At 42.1% G+C, this 21,914-nt stretch overlaps 1 protein-coding gene and 1 pseudogene across 6 annotated transcripts in view; both read right to left on the bottom strand.

Moving 5' to 3' along the window:
* Positions 1 to 9,248: 9,248 nt before the first annotated feature.
* LOC110521063 (sterile alpha motif domain-containing protein 5-like) lies at positions 9,249 to 11,256 on the bottom strand (annotated as a pseudogene).
* Positions 11,257 to 11,881: 625 nt separating this feature from the next.
* Positions 11,882 to 21,914, bottom strand: part of LOC110521064 (syntaxin-binding protein 5) — a 129,332-nt gene continuing 119,299 nt past the window's right edge. For 4 of the 6 annotated variants that reach the window (XM_036976010.2, XM_036976008.2, XM_036976009.2 and 1 more), the window contains 6 exons: positions 19,590 to 19,829; positions 18,164 to 18,536; positions 16,263 to 16,428; positions 16,078 to 16,189; positions 15,665 to 15,885; positions 11,882 to 15,174 (listed from right to left, as the gene is read on the bottom strand). In XM_036976010.2, the coding sequence (XP_036831905.1) occupies positions 15,133 to 15,174; positions 15,665 to 15,885; positions 16,078 to 16,189; positions 16,263 to 16,428; positions 18,164 to 18,536; positions 19,590 to 19,829 (1,154 nt within the window). In that variant the 3' untranslated portion in view covers positions 11,882 to 15,132. Of the gene's footprint in view, positions 15,175 to 15,664; positions 15,886 to 16,077; positions 16,190 to 16,262; positions 16,429 to 18,163; positions 18,537 to 19,589; positions 19,873 to 21,835; positions 21,886 to 21,914 lie in introns of all 6 variants that reach the window. The other 2 variants (XM_090233007.1, XM_090233009.1) reach the window with 1 other exon arrangement.

Below are 21,914 nucleotides of genomic sequence, written 5' to 3'. Positions count from 1 at the left end.
CCTATCGATCTTTCTTAAATGTCCGTCAAATTCGTGCTTACTCCTCCATGTCAGGCCAAAAGAGGTGATCCTCTTATCTTTTCCCTGCATAATTTCTCATCTCCCGTTAATTCCGGGACCTCCTTTAAGGATTTGCTGCCCATTGTTAGTAACCCTTGTAGTTACTATACCTATTCTCAAAATCTGTGTGTGTATTTCTATGATCTATGTATGTGCTTTTTCCCTTTATCCAATTACTATAGTTGTTATTCCTGCACAATCTATGTCTCTATGTCTCTTTTCGTGGGATAGTCAGACCCATTTTGCGCGCACCCGGGAGTTCTTGCCTCTCTCCCTGCTAATATACTTTAGATCAATTACTGCTAGATCTTAGTATGTTAGATCGGCTAATGTATATTGGCCAAGTTAACGGTTAGGTCTTAACATAGATAGTTTAGTGCAGATACCTTCGCGCCATTACGGATCTGTGTTTTTCCTTTCTTGAAACTTTATCTATAGAGGTGTCGATCGGACATTAGGTTTCACCCGTATTACAACCTATAAGCTATTTTCCAGGGGTCGTAAATCCCTAGGCAGCAGCCTATTTTTCTGTTGTTGCTTGTTCTTTTGACGTTAATATATCGTAACTCCCTCCGCTATATTAGGCGTCCCTTCTTCGTTGGATAATCAGACCTAGATGTGTGTAGATTTGACTCTCACCTTTCTGCTAATATACTCCAGATCAATTGCTGTTAGATCTTAGTATGTTAGACCGGCTAATGTATCTTGACCAATTTAGCGGTTAGGTCTCAACAGTAGATAGTTTATTGTTTGTGGCCACAGATACCCTGGGTCATAACGGACCCCCTTCTCCTGCTGCCTAGGTGGCTCTACACCCAATTCCTATTTTCCAATTGCAACAGAATATTACCTATATCAGGGTTCTCTCCACAAAATTCAAAAAATAGGTCACCTGGTAAGAATGCCCTGTGGGAGTTTTAAAATCAACACATATACTACACAAAAACAATCAAATATTTCTGAATGTAGTTTGAACGTCAATTCCCTATAATTTGTGAATAAAGATTTATTGACCTTCTCGTAGACTGGGAAAAGCAATGTAGGTTAGATTCCGTCATCGTCTCTGCCGACCTTAGATATAGACCGGCCTGTTATAGAACCCCAATATCAGGAGAAAGGTCTTTAATTTACGGATCAATGACCCGCCCGTGCACGGTTTTCGGCTTGTTACCTTCGGACAGCAGGGACAGATATTGGAATCTGGCTCTCAAAGGACCAATTGATATGAGAATTTTGTTCTCAATGTTCATAAACCAATTCAATTAACCCATTTGACTTGAATCAGGTCTTAGGTTAATGGGTGATTCAATGTAAGTGTTGTACATTTCAGTCCCACCCCCCAAAAAATTAAGCCTCAAACTTTAGGACATTTATTTACATCATGATATGTTCTTATTCAATCCAAGACAATAGCAAGCATAGTGTTAGATTAAGATTAATTGTCAGATTCAACAGAAGATCTCTTTGTTTCTTGTGACCTAGAACAAGCATCTCTGTTTTGTCCTAGTTTAGAAGTAGAACGTTTGCAGCCATCCACTTCCTTATGTCTGAAACACATGCTTCTAGCGAGGGCAATTTTGGGGCTTCACCATGTTTCATTGAAATGTACAGCTGTGTGTCATCCGCATAGCAGTGAAAGTTAACATTATGTTTTCGAATGACATCCCCAAGAGGTAAAATATATAGTGAAAACAATAGTGGTCCTAAAACGGAACCTTGAGGAACACTGAAATTTACAGTTGATTTGTCAGAGGACAAACCATTCACAGAGACAAACTGATATCTTTCCGACAGATAAGATCTAAACCAGGCCAGAACTTGTCCGTGTAGACCAATTTGGGTTTCCAATCTCTCCAAAAGAATGTGGTGATCGATGGTATCAAAAGCAGCACTAAGGTCTAGGAGCACGAGGACAGATGCAGAGCCTCGGTCTGATGCCATTAAAAGGTAATTTACCACCTTCACAAGTGCAGTCTCAGTGCTATGATGGGGTCTAAAACCAGACTGAAGCATTTCGTATACATTGTCTGTCTTCAGGAAGGCAGTGAGTTGCTGCGCAACAGCCTTTTCTAAAATTTTAGAGAGGAATGGAAGATTCGACATAGGCCGATAGTTTTTTATATTTTATTACTGCCACATTTACTGCCACTTTTAAACATGGCCTATTGCCGTTTAGCTCAGCTCATTGGCTATCTACCCAGCTAGATTTCAAGACGATCAGTGGTCATTGGGTTAAAAGATAGTCAATCAACAAAACAGCGGGCAAATCATTGATGCACAATGATGTCATGACGTGTTGTCTTCAAATCGGATTCTTTCAGTCAATACGTCCCGCGAAATGACCCATCATGTTTGATTGTGTTACAAACAAACCAGTTGATTGCAGTGAAACCAAACATGACTGGAACAGTCACGTTCTGTGTGGGTTATTTACCTGGAATGTGTCTTTGAAAATGGAATGAGACGGAATTCACGACACAAGCGGTTCACAAAATGTTTCGTGTTAGGCTATAAAAACGGATTTTATCAAACAAAAGATCATTCATTGTGTAACAATGAGCATTGGAATTGCAAACAGATGAAGATTGTCAAAGGTAAACAATTTATTTTAATGCAGTTTGTGAATATGTTACGCCTGTGCTGGTTGAAATAGTTGTTTTTTTATGGGGCTCTATGCTCAGATAATCACATCGTATTCTTTCACAGTAAATCCTTTTTTAAATCTGACAGTTGGATTAGCAAGATTCTAGGCTTTCGACCCATGTGAGACACTTGTATTGTCATGAATGTTTAATATGACTATTTATGTAGCGACCACCGTATGTTGTGGAATTTCAGCCCGCAAGCGGGTTCCGTGCGCAGTGAGGTTAAAGGGCATTATATGTATAGCATTCTAATAAGGGAAAAGGTACAGGTCACTGACCTGTATCTATAGGCACCTTGAATTGTTTTGAACGTAGGCTATAGTATGTCTATAGGGTTAGGGCGGCAGGTAACCTAGCAGTTAGAGCGTTGGGCCGGTAACTGAAAGGTTGCTAGTTTGAATACCCGAGCCAACAAACTTAAAAATGTGTTGCTGTACCCTTGAGCAAGGCATTTAATCCTAATTTGCTCAAAGGGGCACTGTACTACTATGGCTGACCCTGTAAAACAACACGTTTCACTGCACCTACCTGGTGTATGTGAGAAATAAAGTATGTATTGTTTATTGTTTTGTCAAACCCCCCCATGTGATCTCTTGATCCTATCGTGGATATGACCTTGTTACGATATGTAAATAAGGAGGCAGGGATAACTAATTTAAAAAACATTATAAATATAGAGCTGAAAAGAGAGCCGAAGAGAAGATGAGGAGATAATGTCATCCACCAATGGCTCTTAATTGTGTTGTTTCAGGCTCCATCGGGAAGAGCCTCACATGTCTTCAGGTAAGGTTAAACAACATGTAACAGTGAGGTGCCATTCACTATCTACAGTAGAGCGATCAAAGAATAACCGCTCAAACACCATGAGGAAACCTATTAACCTCACATAGTATAGGAAGACAACACTCCCTGTCTGGTGGAAAATCAAACAGCCATTTTTCTCCTGCCATCGACTGATGTTTTAAAGCGGCTGTCAACAGTAGAAATAACAAAGCATCCTCCCGCCCTTGTTTCGGTAAAAAACTGAGGGATGGGGGCTGTAGAAACATACCACTCTCAAATTCTTAGACCGAGCTATGGATGCCAGGACTGACCATCAATGATATCAAAATGATAGTTATTAACCATGTTTTGAGAGTATACTGTACAGTGTTTGTTACATTTAATTTGTTTAAAGTAAAACAAGCTTATATTTTGGGTTTTGATGAGGGATGACAGTTGAACTAAGCTCATGAGGCATTTATAAGTTATATTCTTCAAGGATCAATGGGTACATATCATTCATTAATTGGTTGAAAAAAATGGATGTAGCAACTCCATATTGCCCCTTTAAAAGCCTCTAAATAATAACCTGTCATAGGCCTGGACCAGACTGATCTCTCTTTTCTTTTCTCTCCTGTTCTCTTTTTCTTTTCTATTTTTCTTTCGCTCTTCCTGACACACGGATTCGCTGCTGTGCAGGGTCATTCATAATCTGGGTCGCCTTGGCAACCACTCACACTGATGTGTCATCTACTGAGCAGGGCAGCTTTGACCCTGTCTGAGGGACTGTGTCTGTGTGTCCGTGCCTGCATGTGTGTGTGTGTTTGTGTGAGTGTGTGTCCGACACTGTCAACAGGCCAGTAGGTCAGAATGCAATGTCAACAGTCAGCTCTCTTCAATGACATGGCTTGATGGTAACAGTCATCTCTCCTCAATGACCATGGCTTCATGGTAACAGCTCTCCTCAATGACCATGGCTTAATGACCATGGCTTCATGATAACAGTCTGGCAAATTATGACAAATCAACACCCTTCTCGTCCTCCCCTTCTTACTCACCCCCTCTCCTCCCCCTCTCCTCTCTCACCCCTTCTCCTCCCCCTCCTCTCACTCACCCCGTCTCCTCCCCCTCCTCTCCTCTCTCACCCCTTCTCCTCCCCCTCCTCTCACTCACCCCTCTCCTCCCCCTCTCCTCTCTCACCCCCTCTCCTCCCCCTCTCCTCTCACTCACCCCGTCTCCTCCCCCTCTCCTCTCTCACCCCTTCTCCTCCCCCTCCTCTCACTCACCCCTCTCCTCCCCCTCTCCTCTCTCACCCCCTCTCCTCCCCCTCTCCTCTCACTCACCCCGTCTCTTCCCCCTCTCCTCTCTCTCACCCACTCTCCTCCCACTCTCCTCTCACTCACCCCTCTACCTCACCCAACAACATCATAACACACACCCACACAGATCCTTCCAGTTGATGAAAAACACATTTTCACTACCTAATCAAATTAAGACCTCAATTTGACAGATAATTTTGTTTTGGTAAATAAAGCATTAGCAGCACTAAACTCCCTATAGCCTACCACAGCTCACAGGCTCACATACTGTGGAGGCTACATAGACTCACATCAAAGTGACTCACATCATACAGATGCACAAACAGACATGCATGAATGCACAAGTACACACGGTTGCACACACAAACAGAGAGAAAGAGAGGAGGGAGAGAGAGAGAGAGAGAGAGAGAGAGAGAGAGAGGAAGAAGAGGGGGAAAGGATAGAGAGAGACAGAGAGACACAGAGAGACAGACACAGACAGACAGACACAGACAGACAGACAGACAGACAGACAGACAGACAGACAGACAAGTGATTGTATTGGTGATCTTGCCAAATGTTCTCCCAACTGTACACACCAGATGATGATACATAAAAAATAGGATCTGTTTTTCCACTTCTGATTTATGGGTCCGTAAGAAAGGAACAGCTCCACCAGGACTATCAATGCTGTATTGTATCGGCTTTCACTTACATTGATCATAAAATGACTGTCTTACCCTTTCCACAGGGAAAATAAAAATTCAATCACTTATAGAGAAGGGGAAATCAATCCCCATGAAACATCACACTGCTTTTCCTTTCATTAATTAGACACAGTACAATGGTTTATTATAATAGAGAATTTTTGGGCAGCAACATAGAAAATAATCTAGGGGAAACACTGGAACCCCAAAAACGGAGAGGACTCGCTGACTCGTGATGCTACACTCTAATGTAGGGATTCATGAACTTTTTCAGCCTGGGACCCAAATGAGAAATTCTGTGTTTTCCTGGGACCCAAGCTCAGGAAAATATGCAACTATACGTAAATATCGGAAAATTTCACTGCCCTTATGCCTAAAAAAAAAGCAATATATACAAAAACAAAAAACAATGAAATACCCATGAATATATTTTCATGTTTATTTTTCCCCATTAAAAACACTCTTACATTCCTGTCTAGGTTGGAACTGTTTCTGTTAAAAGACAATAAATAATTTAATTCTGAACTGGAATAAACAGATTGATCACATCACACAGATGTATAACAGAAAACACACAGGCTCAGTTTTAGTGCAACCCTTTTAGTGCAACCCTAAGTAACAAACAGTACAGATGAAAAATGATCAGGCCTACTGTACATCTTACTGTAGGAAGTATTGTTGATAGAAGGTCTAGGTTGGAACTGTTGCTGTTAAAATACATATGTTTTTATTCTGAACTGGAATAAACTGATTGATCACCTAACACAGAGGTAGCCCAGAAAAAACACACACACAGTCGTAATGAGAGGTGTGTGGCTGGTTGAAGATTCAACAAGCAGGTCTATTCTGGGCTCAGTTTGACAGTACAACACTGGTCATTCTCACCATTCAGTCTGTTTCTCAGCATTCAGTCTGTTTCTGTACTTGAGAACCCTGACTTAGGTAGGTACAGTTGAAGTCAGAAGTCAGGGTTTTTTTCAACCACTCTACAAATTTCTTGTTAACAAATGATAGTTTTGGCAAGTCAGTTAGGATATCTACTTTGTGCATGACACAAGTAACTTTCCAACAATTGTTTACAGACACAGTATTTCACTTATTACTGTATCACAATTCCAGTGGGTCAGAAGTTTACATACACTAAGTCGACTGTGCCTTTAAACAGCTTGGAAAATTCCAGAAAATTATGTAATGGCTTTAGAAGCTTCTAATAGGCTAATTGACATCATTTGAGTCAATTAGATTTGTATTTTTGCTTGACATCATGGGAAAATCAAAAGAAATCTGCCAAAACCTCAGAAAAAAAATTGCAGACCTCCACAAGTCTGGTTCATCCTTGGGAGCAATTTCCAAATGCCTGAAGGTACCACGTTCATCTGTACAAACAATAGTACGCAAGTATAAACACCATGGGACCACGCAGCTGTCATACCGCTCAGGAAGGAGACGTGTTCTGTCTCCTAGAGATGAACGTACTTTGGTGCCAAAAGTGAAAATCAATCACAGAACAACAGCAAAGGACATTGTGAAGATGCTGGAGGAAACAGGTACAAAAGTATCTATATCCACAGTAAAACGAGTCCTATATCGACATAACCTGAAAGGCCGCTCAGCAAGGAATAAACCACAGCTCCAAAATCACCATAAAAAGCCAGACTACGGTTTGCCACTGCACAAGGGGACAAAGTCCGTAGTTTTTGGAAAAATGTCCTCTGATCTGATGAAACAAAAATAGAACTGTTTGGCTATAATGACCATCGTTATGTTTGGAGGAAAAAGGGGGAGGCTTGCAATCTGAAGAACACCATCCCAACTGGTAAGCACGGGGGTGGCAGCATAATGTTGTGGGGGTGCTTTGCTGCAGAAGGAGCTGCTGCACTTCACAAAATAGATGGCGTCATGAGAAAGGAAAAGTATGTACATATATTGAAGCAACATCTCAAGACATCAAATCAAATCAAATGTATTTATATAGCCCTTCTTACATCAGCTGATATCTCAAAGGGCTGTACAGAAACCCAGCCTAAAACCCCAAACAGCAAGCAATGCATGTGTAGAAGCACGGTGGCTAGGAAAAACTCCCTAGAAAGGCCAAAACCTAGGAAGAAACCTAGAGAGGAACAGGCTATGAGGGGTGGCTAGTCCTCTTCTGGCTGTGCTGGGTGGAGATTATAACAGAACATGGCCAAAATGTTCAAGTGTTCATAAATTACCAGCATGGTCAAATAATAATAATCACAGTAGTTGTCGAGGGTGCAACAAGTCAGCACCTCAGGAGTAAATGTCAGTTGGCTTTTCATAGCCGATCATTAGACATCAGTCAGGAAGTTAAAGCTTGGTCACAAATGGGTCTTCCAAATGGACAATGACCCCAAGCATACTTCCAAAGTTGTGGCAAAATGGCTTAAGGACAACAAAGTCAAGGTATTAGAGTGGCCATCACAAAGCCCTGACCTCAATCCTACCTCAAATCCTAAATTTGTGGGCAGAACTGAAAAAGCGTGTGCGAACATGGAGGCCTTCAAACCTGACTCAGTTACACCAGCTCTGTCAGGGGTCTCTCTCTCTAATGCTAGTTGACGATCCTCCACTCTAATGCTAGTTCATGATGCTACTCTCTGATGCTAGTTCATGATGCTCCATGATGTACATGATGTACATGATGCTCCATTCTAATGCTAGTTCATGATGCTCCACTCTAATGCTATTTCATGATGCTACACTCATGATGCCACACTCTAATGCTAGTTCATGATGCACCACTCTAATGCTAGTTCATGATGCACCACTCTAATGCTAATTCATGATGCTACATTCTAATGCTAATTCATGATGCTACACTCTAATGCTAGTTCATGATGCTCCATTCTAATGCTAGTTCATGATGCTCCATTCTAATGCTAGTTCATGATGCTCCATTCTAATGCTAGTTCATGATGCCCCAATCTAATGATAATTCATGATGCTCCACTCTAAAGCTAATTCATGATGCTACGCTCTAATGCTAGTTCATGATGCTACACTCTAATACTAGTTAATGATGCTACACTCTAATACTAGTTCATGATGCTACACTCTGATACTAGTTCATGATGCTCCATTCTAATGCCAGTTCATGATGCTCCATTCTAATGCCAGTTCATGATGCTCCATTCTAATGTCAGTTCACGATGCTCCACTCTAATGACAGTTCATGATGCTCCACTCTATTGCCAGTTCTCAACCACCATCTTAGGCCAGAGCCCTGGGGCCTGAGAGCTGAGGACACTAGACAGCTGAGGTCAGTGTGAGTGAACAGCGTTTCCCCAAGGGAAGGGAGGGGAACACTAATGAATAGTAATCAGGTTGTAAATTGCAACCCTCTACAGGAAATTAGAGACTGATTGAAGGCTCCTCATCTTCCTGCTCATCATTGATCCTCAGCAGCCGTCACCACAGCAACACTCACTCAGACCTCCCCAGGTTGAACTGAACTCACTAAGCCTGGGACACTTCTGTTCTCTCATCTCGTGTTTGTGATTAGGATAGGCATGAAATAAATCTGATCTATGACCAGTTAGTCACTCGTTACACTGGCACCGGGCCTGCCAGGTGTGAGGTGAGGTGTTGATCCAGAGACCGTTTGTTTGTGTTTTGTGGGGTAGGGCCTATTCTAAAGGTTAGATTATGATTGGCACTTCTCTCTGAAGCCCCTGCCCTCAGAGTAGAGGGCTGACATAAACTAATTTTTAGATTATAACGATGTAAAAAATATTGGAAGCCACTAATATATTTCATCATGGTAAACCCAAAGTGACCTTCAAGACAGACTGGGCACTGACCACTGACCGCTCGATCACCTGTAATGGTTGCTTGGGAACCTGAGAGCACACTGCGATGCAGCAGTCACTTAGGTGAGATCAGTACAGGGTAGTGTTTCTGTAAGAACATATGAGGTCAACAACACAGGACAAAACACACCAAAAACCTTTATGTGACCTGTATACCTTGTTTGAGTATGGTGGCCTGGCAAGGTTGACTCAATCTCTGATGACTTTATCCCTAATCATGATCTTCAGCCTCAGTTTGGGGTAAATCACCAGCTCCCTCCTGTTGCCAAGCTTCAGGTTCCTCTGCGCACCCAGATACGCGCCCCCATTCCTCCCAACCCGGTCACTATTTGGTTCGATCCAAGACTTGGATTTCCAGGAGTTTAGACTCGTACTGGTCCAACAGGTGGTTGTTTGGTGGCGTGGTGGGCATCGGCTCAAGCCTGAAATAGAGCCCGGCAACCACCTCATCCTCAGCTTTCAGCCTTTGCACCACTTCGTGGATCCTTTGTATTTGGTGTGGTATGTAGACACCATCGCCTTCCAGATCATAGTAGCCGTTATCCACGAAGGACTCCACAAACTGAGAGAGCCATGGCTACCCCCTCTTGACAGCAGAGAGAAAAAAATGAAGTTTTAAAGTTAATTTCCTGCAACTTTGTCATAGGGCGTTTAGAACATGTTGCAGTTGTAAAGCAAGTTTTCTATAGTTCTACACATTTTGGGGTGTTAGTGAATTTTTGTCAATTTGAAAATACGTTCCATGCGATTCTACTCATTTTGCCATGGGGCAGATATACATGTTTGCAGTTTTAAAGCTAATTTCCTGAAATTCTACTCATTTTGCCATGGGGCATATATACATGTTTGCAGTTTTAAAGCTAAATTCCTGAAATTCTACTCATTTTGCCATGGGGTGGAGAGAAATAATTTGATCACTTTTACAGATAATTTCCTGCAATTATACACATGCCATGTTAATGATATCTGAGCAAGAGTGAGTAACCGAATCAATGGAGGTCAGGGCCCCTGGGTATGTGCCCTGCTTGCCCGGATGGTCATTCTGCTATGATTACCAGACATTTAGATAACTGACTAGACTAACTTAGCAATCTAATAATTGTTAGCTGTCATGGCTAATTGAGTGGCTATCAGTGACTGACATAACAAGAGAAAAACTGCTGATGCACAACCACATTTCCAACTTGTACCTTGTGTTTTCTAGTATTCCAACTCTTGTAAGTTGAGACCTGATTGAGTTCCTAAACTACCCTTCTAGTGGCCAGGGGCCCCCTAGTGGCCAGGGGCCCTAAATTACCAATTATGTTGCTTATGCCTGGAGCCAGCACTGGAGAGAGCTTGAGGGTCTTCAGCCACTCAAACACGATGCTGGGTCCACTGGTGGTCATTTTGGGGAGCAAAATGAAGAACAATGTAAAGGAAAATAGTTCACAGCACTTCACTGTTTTCCCTCAAACTAATTATTCAGTAAATAACCAGATAAACACTCTAGTAGTGAGTGATTTAGCTTTTTACTAATGAAAATCCTGACAAATGTAGTACCCTCATCATCTAGCTCCATATTCAATGACCAAATGTACCTTTCACACATACTTAAAGTGTTTGCCAGTTACAGGAAAGTCCCCAGTATCCCCACTATGAATAGTCCCCAGTATCCCCACTATAAATAGTCCCCTGTAACCCCACTATGAATAGTCCCCAGTAACCCCACTATGATTAGTCCCCAGTATCCCCACTATGAATAGTCCCCAGTATCCCCACTATGATTAGTCCCCAGTATCCCCACTATGAATAGTCCCCAGTATCCCCACTATGATTAGTCCCCAGTATCCCCACTATGATTAGTCACCAGTATCCCCACTATGAATAGTCCCCAGTATCCCCACTATGATTAGTCCCCAGTATCCCCACTATGAATAGTCCCCAGTATCCCCACTATGATTAGTCCCCAGTATCCCCACTATGAATAGTCCCCAGTATCCCCACTATGAATAGTCCCCAGTATCCCCACTATGAATAGTCCCCAGTATCCTCACTATGAATAGTCCCCAGTATCCCCACTATGAATAGTCCCCAGTATCCCCACTATGAATAGTCCCCATTATCCCCACTATGAATAGTCCCCAGTATCCCCACTATGAATAGTCCCCAGTATCCCCACTATGATTAGTCCCCAGTACCATACCAATGCTCTTGTGTCTTAGAGGTCCTGCCTGGCTTCCACTCAAACGAATGGAACTGATATGTGAGTGTTTGCTGCCATCTAGTGAAAATGTTTGATTCATCACTAACTGTGCCTGGAGTCTGGATTCTGGGACTTGACCTTGATGAGATCATCCTGATGCTCAGCTTTAACCCTCAAACTACATGTTACTGTCTGAGGCACACACTTTTAGATATCCCAGATGTTATATCAATGCTGTGTGACTATAGCTTCGGCCTCAAGTCAGTACTGTAACCAGTTATTACTGACTTATTGATAAATAATTAAAGGAGCATCACCTCCCTGCAAAGATGACACAATGCATTCACCTTAGTCTTCATGAAGAAACATGGAGAATAACCCAACACCAAAGGTATGCATGTTTTCCACTTTTATTTTCCATTGCACAGTCATTTCTATCTACAGAAGTATTTCTAAATTGTTTGTGGCAGCAGATAAAGTCATAAACATCCATGTGAAATTTGCATAAAACTGTACAAGAAAATTGGCTACAATGAGAAAATACTGCAACCCACTGATAACTGTTAAATCCAGGACAGAAATGGCATTATGGCGGACAGACTCCCTCTTGTGAGTATGAATAATACCAGGTAAGAAGAATACTGCGTACTGAGTGTGTGGGCAAGAAACAACTCACTCAAAGACAAGAGAAAACTCATCGAAAATCTGAAAAATAAAAGAGATCTAGAATGAACGGGAAGGACCTTAATCATTTTTTTTGTAAGTCATTTTTTCTCCTTGGAAGATTGAAGCAGGGCTACCTATCAACAACCACACAACAGTGCATACTAGAACACAGAAAAAGAGACCAAACCTGCAAGTTAGTATCTCCAAAATGAGCCACTTGGAATTGTTACTAGAGTAGAAGGAGAATGCATTAGAAGACAAGCCAGGGAGAGTTGAAGCATGATGTGTGCAGACTGAGACACTGAACATGCGAGGCCGGTCAATGATGGAGCCACATTACACAGAGGTTGCATCATCCTGCTGATGCAGACATCCTCTCCTTACTGTGGTTAGTGTGTCATTACTGTGCTTGCTGTGTCGTTACTGTGGTTACTGTGTTATTTCTTTTATTTTCTTCCCATACTTTCTTGCTGATTTTCCACAATTGATTTGACACAGATTGATTGGTCACCAAAATCAAGCATTTTGAGACAAGAAAACAAGTCATTATCGATCATACAGCACGAAAAAATGTCAAAGACCACAAAGTTGAACATTTAAGATAATGTGCTGGTCATAGCAACAGTGGAATGCTCCTATGGTCCTTTTAGGAGAAGGTGCAGACTACTTAGAAGTTAGCCAAATACCACTTTAGAACTTTTATGATGGGCACAATGTTGTGAATACAATGGTTGTTCCATACTAAAAACTTGCTACCCTCACTAATAATAATCATTTGGTGGGTGCTTATATTTGTCCTATTTCACACATGTACATGTGTGTATTAATATGCATGTGTGAATTGGAAATGTTCGTCTTTTTGCATATCCCACTCTCCTTGAGAAGGGAACCTAGCCCAGTGACCGGGTCAGAATGCACAGTTCCCAAGGCCCCATATAGACCTATGCCTATTGTATTTTAATTAGTAAAACTTCTGGAATGCCAAGTTGAGTAACGGAACAAGGAAACGAAAGCTAAAGTAACTCTTTGGCGTCATTAAAAATATGGCAGCTGTCCTTGAGTCGCTTGCTTGAGCAACGCCCAACACTTTTCCAATTGGTCTTAGATTGTCAAATTATTTACCTATTTACAACAGAACGATAGAGAAGCCTGGCAGAACATTGAAGGACATACAAATGAGTGCTTTCACCACTGAAATAGGGATAGAAACAGATTTCTAAACAACAGACGGTTTCGACACACCACACATATAGCAGCGTCTCTTACATTTAAATAAATAAAATGGCAATAAACAGACCACTCAAACTGACAAAATATTTTACGGACAATTCTCAAGGAAAACTAGAAAAGTTTCAGTCTTCAAAAACGTATGACTTTGCGTGAACGTACATACTGTATATATAGTCCTGCATATTTGAACACAAACAAATAGGTTTATTCCCATGTGTTAATAGTAATCACCAAGTTCACGTGCACTTCAGGATCACATGTCCATAGAGTATATTTACTCCTGAATATCAATCCAATAGGTCTGTATAGGCCAGCAGTGTATAGGCCTACTGGAACACTGACATCTTTCATACAGGGTCACTAACAAGCCCAAACTGTAGCAGATGCTAATGGCATGATGAGGTCAGGGAGGAAGGTAGCATTTACATGTCAAATAAAAGACTTCAGGGAGAGACGAAGACAGTGACAGTCTTGCCTCTGGAGTTCTGATCTGTGTCTGACACCTGATATGAAACATTATTGATGGTGACGTGTACTGATCTGAATGATAAATCGATGTATTTTATATCCATGACCTGTTTTTGAATCCAGCCCTTTTTATAAGGATAGCTTTATGGGAGTTTAATAAAGACACAAAACACACTGGCAACATGACCAAATAAAAACACATCATCATTCACAATGTTCACGACAGCTAAGAAAAAGAAAAACAGATTTACAATAACAGAACAAAACAAACAATAAACAAGAAGAGATTAATTAAAGGTAGAGTTAGCGAAATTACATTGCACGAGCAGCACCACAGCTATGGCAATGAGCAAGATACAAGACTTCGCTCTCACATAATCACACACAGTATCTGCTCCTGTGCACGCACGGGTTCGTTTTGCGCACTTACAGTATGGTAGCCACGGGACCAAAACAGCTGAGAAGTTGAGCCTCGTGCTCCAAAGCTCTTAGTTGCTGCAGAAATTGACCCACTATGCTGTTTACTTTGTGCATCTACATCATACAGCTGACTCTACCTTTAAAACATATATAATACAGTTGGGAACGATGTGAAAACAGTGAATCTATATGATGAGGAGAGTCTAGTCGGAGCAAGGAGAGGGGATCCAGTGTACATTGGAATTACCTGTTTTTATATCCTGCAACTATGATATCACCTCCTGTGACTTTGAGTAGAGCTTCCTTTGCCCCTCACACTACCAGTCTGTCTCCACCTGTAAAGTTGTCCTCTTGATGTTTTGCACTTGACAGTAGTAAGTGAATACAGCTTTGATCATTTATATAGATTTATGTATATATAATTATGTATATATATTCTTTTTTTCCTCTTTTTACATTTAGATTTTTTTTGTAGTTGTTTCTTCAATGTTTATTTTTTCTCTCACTTGTGTTTGAATGTGTCTGTTAGTATATGCCCCGGATTGGTTGGAGCAGAGACAACGGCACAGAACATTTTGAGGATGAGGGAACCCCAGAGCTCCAGTCAATCGGCAGGTCACAGATGGGAAAAACAAACAATAACAAAAAAGAGAACACCTCTTTTCTCTCCAGTCCGTTCCTCAGTTTGTAACCTTATGACTGAAGTAAATACAGTATACAACATTGTGCTAGGAAAGCGTGTCCCACGTGTCCAGCGGAGGAAGGAGAGATGGAAGGAGGGATGGATAGAGAGCTGGAGGAGGGGGGCATGTAGAGTCCAGATGAAGCTATGTCCCTTTGGCTCTGCTCCCCCCTCTCAGATCAGAACTGGTACCACTTCTTGTCTTTGCACTTCAGCATCATCTTTAGAGAGGGGAAAATGGAACACTAGTGTTACAGAAAACTCCCCATTGTCTTGCTCTAAGGGCTATTCGGAACACTAACAAATTTGTGTTATTAAACAGGAATTAAATGAGGAATTGGCATGCTCAGCTCAAAGGTTTGTGGTAACAAAAAATAATTTGGGTGCAGGGTTCAAAAGCCATACACTGGAAGAAAGGGAAATCCTGCACTCGCTGAAATATTCTTTACGTTTTTATTGTCAGCGTTTCGAGGGCAGCCTTCGCCAGCGTTTGAATGCTGAAGAAAGCTGTTTGCTCTGACCACGTCCATTTGTTCTGACCTCTGCTGCTAAAAAAACAAACATTAAAACGTAAGAATATTTCAGTGAGTACGGGTTCCTTCTTTTTTCCAGTGTAGCCTCATAATATAACACCTTCCTACAGGATGAAGTTGCCCCAAGACACTGATCTTAGAATAGTTTGATGTTTCGTATCATAATGTAACGTCTTACGTCGTGGGCGTGTTTGCCAAAGGAGTCGGCGCTGGCCAACATGGCAGCCGTCCTCTCGTCCAGCTCGCCCAGTTTCTGCCCTCTTTCATCCAGTGCTATCCGGGCACGCGCCAGGTCGGCCACCACGCCCGAGGCTGCCCCCTTCATGCCCTCCAGGCCCTGAGGACCTGGGATGTGCTGGGCAAGGCCACGGGACGCCTTACCCGCCTGCGTCTCACCAACTAGAGGAGAGGGGGAGAGGGGGAGAGGGAGAGCCAGAAAGACAAAGAGATAGGAAAAAGAGTGGGAGAGAATGAGATTGAGAGGGAAAGAGAAATGTAGCAAACTTAACACTGAATATATAGATAAAATAGTTTATCTGTGCATGTGTACACTATAGTATGTGTGTGTTATGTTCTATGTGTGTCACTTACATAGTTCCTCTCTGTCCAGGGAAGTTGCTCCTCCCCCAAAAAGGCCCTTGAAGAATCCTCGGTTGGGAGCCTCTGGGGTTTCCACTGGTGTGAACAGTTCTCCCAGCATCTCCTGAAACACACATACACACATTAACACAGTTGTATTACATGTGTGTGAGTGTGTGTATTTACGTGGTCCTGACCTGCAGGTTCTCACAGGTCTCCTGGCTGTATGTGATCCTCTGTATCTCAGTGGGGGAGGTGAGGTACATGGCCTGGCCCAGGTTGGTAAAGCAGAAGGTCCGGGCTATCCGCATGTCTGTCAGTGGCAGGTAGTTTACATCCAGCAACGGTCTCAGCCCCGGCAGACTGCAGACAGACAGAGAGAGAGACCACATACAACACAATGTTACTCAAACACAACATCATTTTACTGAGTGTGTTTTTCATGTAGAAACCTTGAGTCTAACCCTAGCATTCATTAACCTTTTTGGGATATGGGGCAGCATTTTCACTTTTGGATGAATAGCGTGCCCAGAGTGAACTGCCTCCTACTCAGTTCCAGATGCTAATATATGCATATTATTATTAGTATTGGATAGGAAACACTCCAAAGTTTCTAAAACTATTTGAATTATGTCTGTGAGTACAACAGAACTCATATGGCAGGCGAAAACCTGAGAAAAATCCAACCAGGAAGTGGGACATCAGAGGTTTCTAGTTTTTCAAAGCTTGGCCTACCGAATACACATTGAGATATGGATAAAGTTGCACTTCCTACGGCTTCCACTAGATGTCAACCGTCTTTAGAAACTTGAATGAGGATTCTACTATAAAGGAGGGGCTCATGAGACCTCTTTGAGTCAGTGGTCTGGCAGAGTGCCTTGGTCTCGTGAAGCGAGCTCCCGACAGAGTTACCTCTCGTTCCAGTGCTTTTATTTAGACAAAGGAATTCTCGGGTTAGAACATGATTGATATTTTATGTTAAAAACATCCTAAAGATTGATTCCATACATCGTTTGACATGTTTCGAAAGGACTGTAACGGAACTTTTTGGGGTTTTGTCTGGACGAAGTGCTTGCGCCTCATGAAGATGGATTACTGGGCTGAACATGCTAACAACAAGTGGCTATTTGGACATAAATGATGGACTTTATGGAACAAATCAGTCATTTATTGTCGAACTGGGATTCCTGGGAGTGCCTTCTGATGAAGATCATCAAAGATAAGTGAATATTTATTGTGCTATTTCTAACTTTGTTGACTCCAAAATAGTGGATATTCCTCTGAATTATTTGGGTTCTGAGCTCCGTTTTCAGATTATGCTTTTTCCGTAAAGTTTTTTTGAAATCTGACACAGCGGTTGCAAAAAGGAGAAGTCTATCTTTAATTCTGTGAATAACACTTGTATCTTTTATCAATATTTATTATGAGTATTTCTGCAAAATCACTGAATGTTTTGGAATCAAAACATTACTGAACGTAACGCGTCAATGTAAACTGAGATTTTTGGATATAAATATGCATATTATCGAACAAAACATACATGTATTGTGTAACATGATGTCCTATGAGTGTCATCTGATATAGATCATCAAAGGTTAGTGATTAACTTTATCTATATTTCTGCTTTTTGTGACTCCTATCTTTGGCTGGAAAAATGGCTGTGTGTTTTTTCGACTTGGCTATGACCTAACATAATCATATGTTGTGCTTTTGCTGTAAAGCATTTTTGAAATTGGATATGATGGGTAGATTAACAACATGTTTATCTTTCATTTGCTGTATTGGACTTGTTAATGTGTGAAAGTTACATATTTCAAAAAAATATTTTTGAATTTCCCCTTTTCAGGGGAATGTTGCGGAACCCCTGCCCTAGAAAGGTTAAGCTCTTTATAGTAATACAGGGATTATCAGTTAGCTTGAGCATATGCATCTATTTTACCTGTGTGTGTGTGTGTGTGTGTGTGTGTGTGTGTGTGTGTGTGTGTGTGTGTGTGTGTGTGTGTGTGTGTGTGTGTGTGTGTGTGTGTGTGTGTGTGTGTGTGTGCGTGCGTGCGTGCGTGCGTGCGTGCGTGCGTGTTTGTATGGCTCACTGACTCACCTGAGGGTCATGATGTGTCCGTTAGCACAGAAGCAGGCCACACAGTTCCCTATGTTCATCTGGACCACGTCAGCCCTCAGGACGAACGATGTCTCTGTGATGCTGTGTTTGAAGATGCAGTTCTGTGAGGGCAGTGCTATGACCTTAGCCTGTTTCTCAGAGCACACCACCGCATACTGGCTCTCCTGCAGCTCCTGGGAGGTGGAGGGCGACACAGAGACCGGGCGGCGTTTACGGGCCTTGTCTCGCTCCTCACTGTCGGCACCCGCAGCGTTTGGCTCATACCAGGTCTCGAAGGCAGGGGGGAGGAAGGTTCCTGTGTTGTCCAGGAAGGCCATCCTCAGGATACTGCCCTTCAGTCGTGCCAGGGTACCTGGACAGATAAGTGGGATGGAGTGTGTTGAAAATATATCTACAGTGCATTCAGAAAGTATTCAGACCCTTACAACCTTATTCTTTGGGAAAAGTCTCTGATTGGAGTCCACCTGTGGTAAATTCAATTGATTGGACATGATTTGTAAAGGCATTCACTATCCTATATAAGGTCCCACAGTTGACATTGCATGTCAGAGCAAAAACCAAGCCATGAGATGGAAAGAATTGTCCATGGAGCTCTGAGACATGATTGTGTCGAGGCACAGATTTGAGGAAGGGTACAAATAATGTCTACAGCATTGAAGGTCCCCAAGAACACAGTGGTTCTCCATCATTCTTAAATGGAAGAAGTTTGGAACCACCAAGACTCTTCCTAGAGCTGGCCTCCCGGCAATCGGGGGAGAAGGGCCTTGGTCACTCTGACAGAGCTCCAGAGTTCCTCTGTGGAGATGGGAGAACCTTCAAGAAGGACAACCATCTCTGCATCACTCCACCAATCAGCCAGAGCCCGGACTTGAACCCGATCGAACATCTCTGGAGAGACCTGAAAATAGCTGTGCAGCTACGCCTCCTATCCAACCTGACAGAGCTTGAGAGGATCTGCAGTGAAGAATGGGAGAAACTCCACAAATACAGGTGTGTCAAGCTTGTAGCGTCATACCCAAGAAGACTCAAGGCTGTAATCGCTGCCAAAGGTGCTTCAACAAACCACTGAGTAAAGGGATACTTATGTAAATGTGATACTTCAGTTGTTGTTTTGCAAACATTTCTAAAAATATGTTTTTACTTTGTCATTATGTGGTATTGTGTGTAGATTGATGAGGGGAAAATGATGTAATCCATTTTAGAATAAGGCTGTAACATAACAATGTAGAAAAAGTCAAGAGGTCTGAATATTTTCAGAATGCACTGAATGTATAAAACATTTATTGGTATGTACAGATGTCGATTATGTCTGGAAACAAAGAGTTGTTAGCGTTCCTTATGTATTCATTAACATACTCACGCAATCACACACACCCATCCATTCACTCATAACCCAGACACCCACCGCTAGGTAAGACGATAACGGGCTGCAGCAGCCTTTGTTCCCCAGCAGGGGGCAGGTTGAGGGCCACAGCCAGCACTGTTCCCAGGGAGGTTCCCACGTATAGGCATGGTGTGATGGCGCTGTCCCCCTTCCGGGCGAATGTCTCGCAGAAGTGGAAGGAGGTGATGGCCTCGCGCGCCTCCTTGTCGATGGACGTGACGGAGGAGGAGCGTGAACGGCTGAAGGAGTTGTCCCGGTGGTCTAATGGGTTGGCGCCCCGTGGAGGACATACAGACAGGAGGACAGTAGAGGAGAGGACAGAGAGGTAAAGCACCCGCACACACGGAGAGAAAACACACTACACACTACATGAATACTGTGAACAACAGCTGTATGATTGGTGGGAGCAGTTGGATTCTGACAAACAACATTGTGGTTGACATTTTATTGTATCACTAAGCTAAAATAGCAATTACACAGGAGCAGAAAACAGTGAGCAGACGTTCCTTTTAAAGAGGTCTAAAACACCTTGTGAAATGTTGAGTAAAATAGATTAGGCCAGCTGTAAAATAACTTGATCTGTTGAAGAAAACTCTTCTCCTTACATGGCAAACTAAGAGTTTGAGGACCAGGTGCAAGGTTAAGACACATAGCAATGGAAAAGGACTTGTTTTTATCTGTGGAGCAGATGGAACTCATAAAATGAATGGTTGGTCGTTGGTTGAAGAAGATTTGCACGTAGGAAACATGGGAAGATTTCACTAAAACTTTACAACCTTGTACTTGTTTTAATCATTAGTTAAAAAAACAACACATCATCAAAATGTAAAACCAGGTGTCAATATAACAAGCTAATACAGTTTTATAAGCTCCCTGTGAGTTGCTGGAAAGATGAATAAACAAACGTTTATAAACTGTATATATCACAAACAACACTGTTGTTATACACTGAGTGCACAAAACATTAGGAACATTCCTAATATCAAGTTGCACCCCCTTTTCGCCTCAGAACAGCCTCAATTCATTGGGGCATAGACTCTACTAGGTGTTGAAAACCTTCTACAGGGATGCTGGCCCATGTTGACTTCAATGCTTCCCACAGTTATGTCAACTAGGCTGGATGTCCTTTGGGTGGTGGACCATTCTTGATACACAAGGGAAACTGTTGAGTGTGAAAAACTCAGCAATGTTGCAATTCTTGACACACTCAAACCGGTGCGCCTGGCACCTACTACCATCCCCTGTTCAAAGGCACTTAAATATTTTGTCTTGCCCATTTGCCCTCTGAATGGCACACATACACAATCCGTGACACAGTTGTCTCAATGCTTAAAAATCTGTCTTTAACCTGTCTCCTCCTCTTCGTCTACACCGATTGAAGTGGATTTAACAGGTGACATCAATAAGGGATCATAACTTTCACCTGAATTCACCTGGTCAGTCTATGTCATGGAAAGAGCAGGTGTTCTTAATGTTTTGTACAATCAGCGTATGTCACAATTCAGTGTGTTATATGTCGACACCTCCAAAAATCTTTTACCAGACTATCATATCTCTGCATTTGACAGATTTGGCATATTCAATAAGGATCTGACCCCAATAAACCCTCTCTTCCTCATCTTAGGGGTTCTGCCATTTGGGGTCCTAGGAAGGAAATTGTGATTTTCGTTTTTGGGTAAACTGTATAGATAAAAAATAAAAGAACAATGTTTCTTTCTGTATTTATATCTGTCGGTCTCCTACAAGAAAAATGTTTTAACTTTTGGAAAGGACCAAACACAAAAGAAACAGGTAGGAAATAGAAAATAGGAAGAGAATGCTGCAGAAAACACATACACAGAAAGCTCTACTGTGCAACAGAGTCCTGGTTAGTTTAGCATAGCAGGTTGTAATATACCCAACAGAAATGTACTGTATGTCTGTCCTCTCCACCTCTTGTCTCCAGGTTTGCAGACACTACCAAATGGTGATCATCAGTTAGTCTGACAGCATTTTTTAGGAAATATATAGGATATATCTATGCTTTTGGTAGTCATGAGGCCATCAACAGGGCTCTTTGCCACCTCTAGGGCATTATACGTATACTCAAATCTTATAGAAAATAACATAAGCTTCTATTAATGGATAATAACTACAGAGCTCACATTATTCCCGTGAGATGCTCATATCGGGAGACCATTTGGACTTAAGAATACAGTGAAGTCCAGTTTTGGGAGAAAAAAATGTATTAAGAAACGCTAAATGTTAACACGAAGTTAAGGCTTACCCAAGTCTGGCTTTAGCTCAGTAGGCAAGCTTAATTTCCGTGACATCTTTGCTGGAAAAAAGAGAACACCCCTCTTTACA

Source organism: Oncorhynchus mykiss, chromosome 4 (genome assembly GCF_057628025.1).
Source record: "Oncorhynchus mykiss isolate SJ-2025 chromosome 4, ASM5762802v1, whole genome shotgun sequence".
NCBI classification, from domain to species: Eukaryota; Metazoa; Chordata; class Actinopteri; order Salmoniformes; family Salmonidae; genus Oncorhynchus; species Oncorhynchus mykiss.
This window is presented reverse-complemented; position numbering and strand designations above follow the sequence as displayed.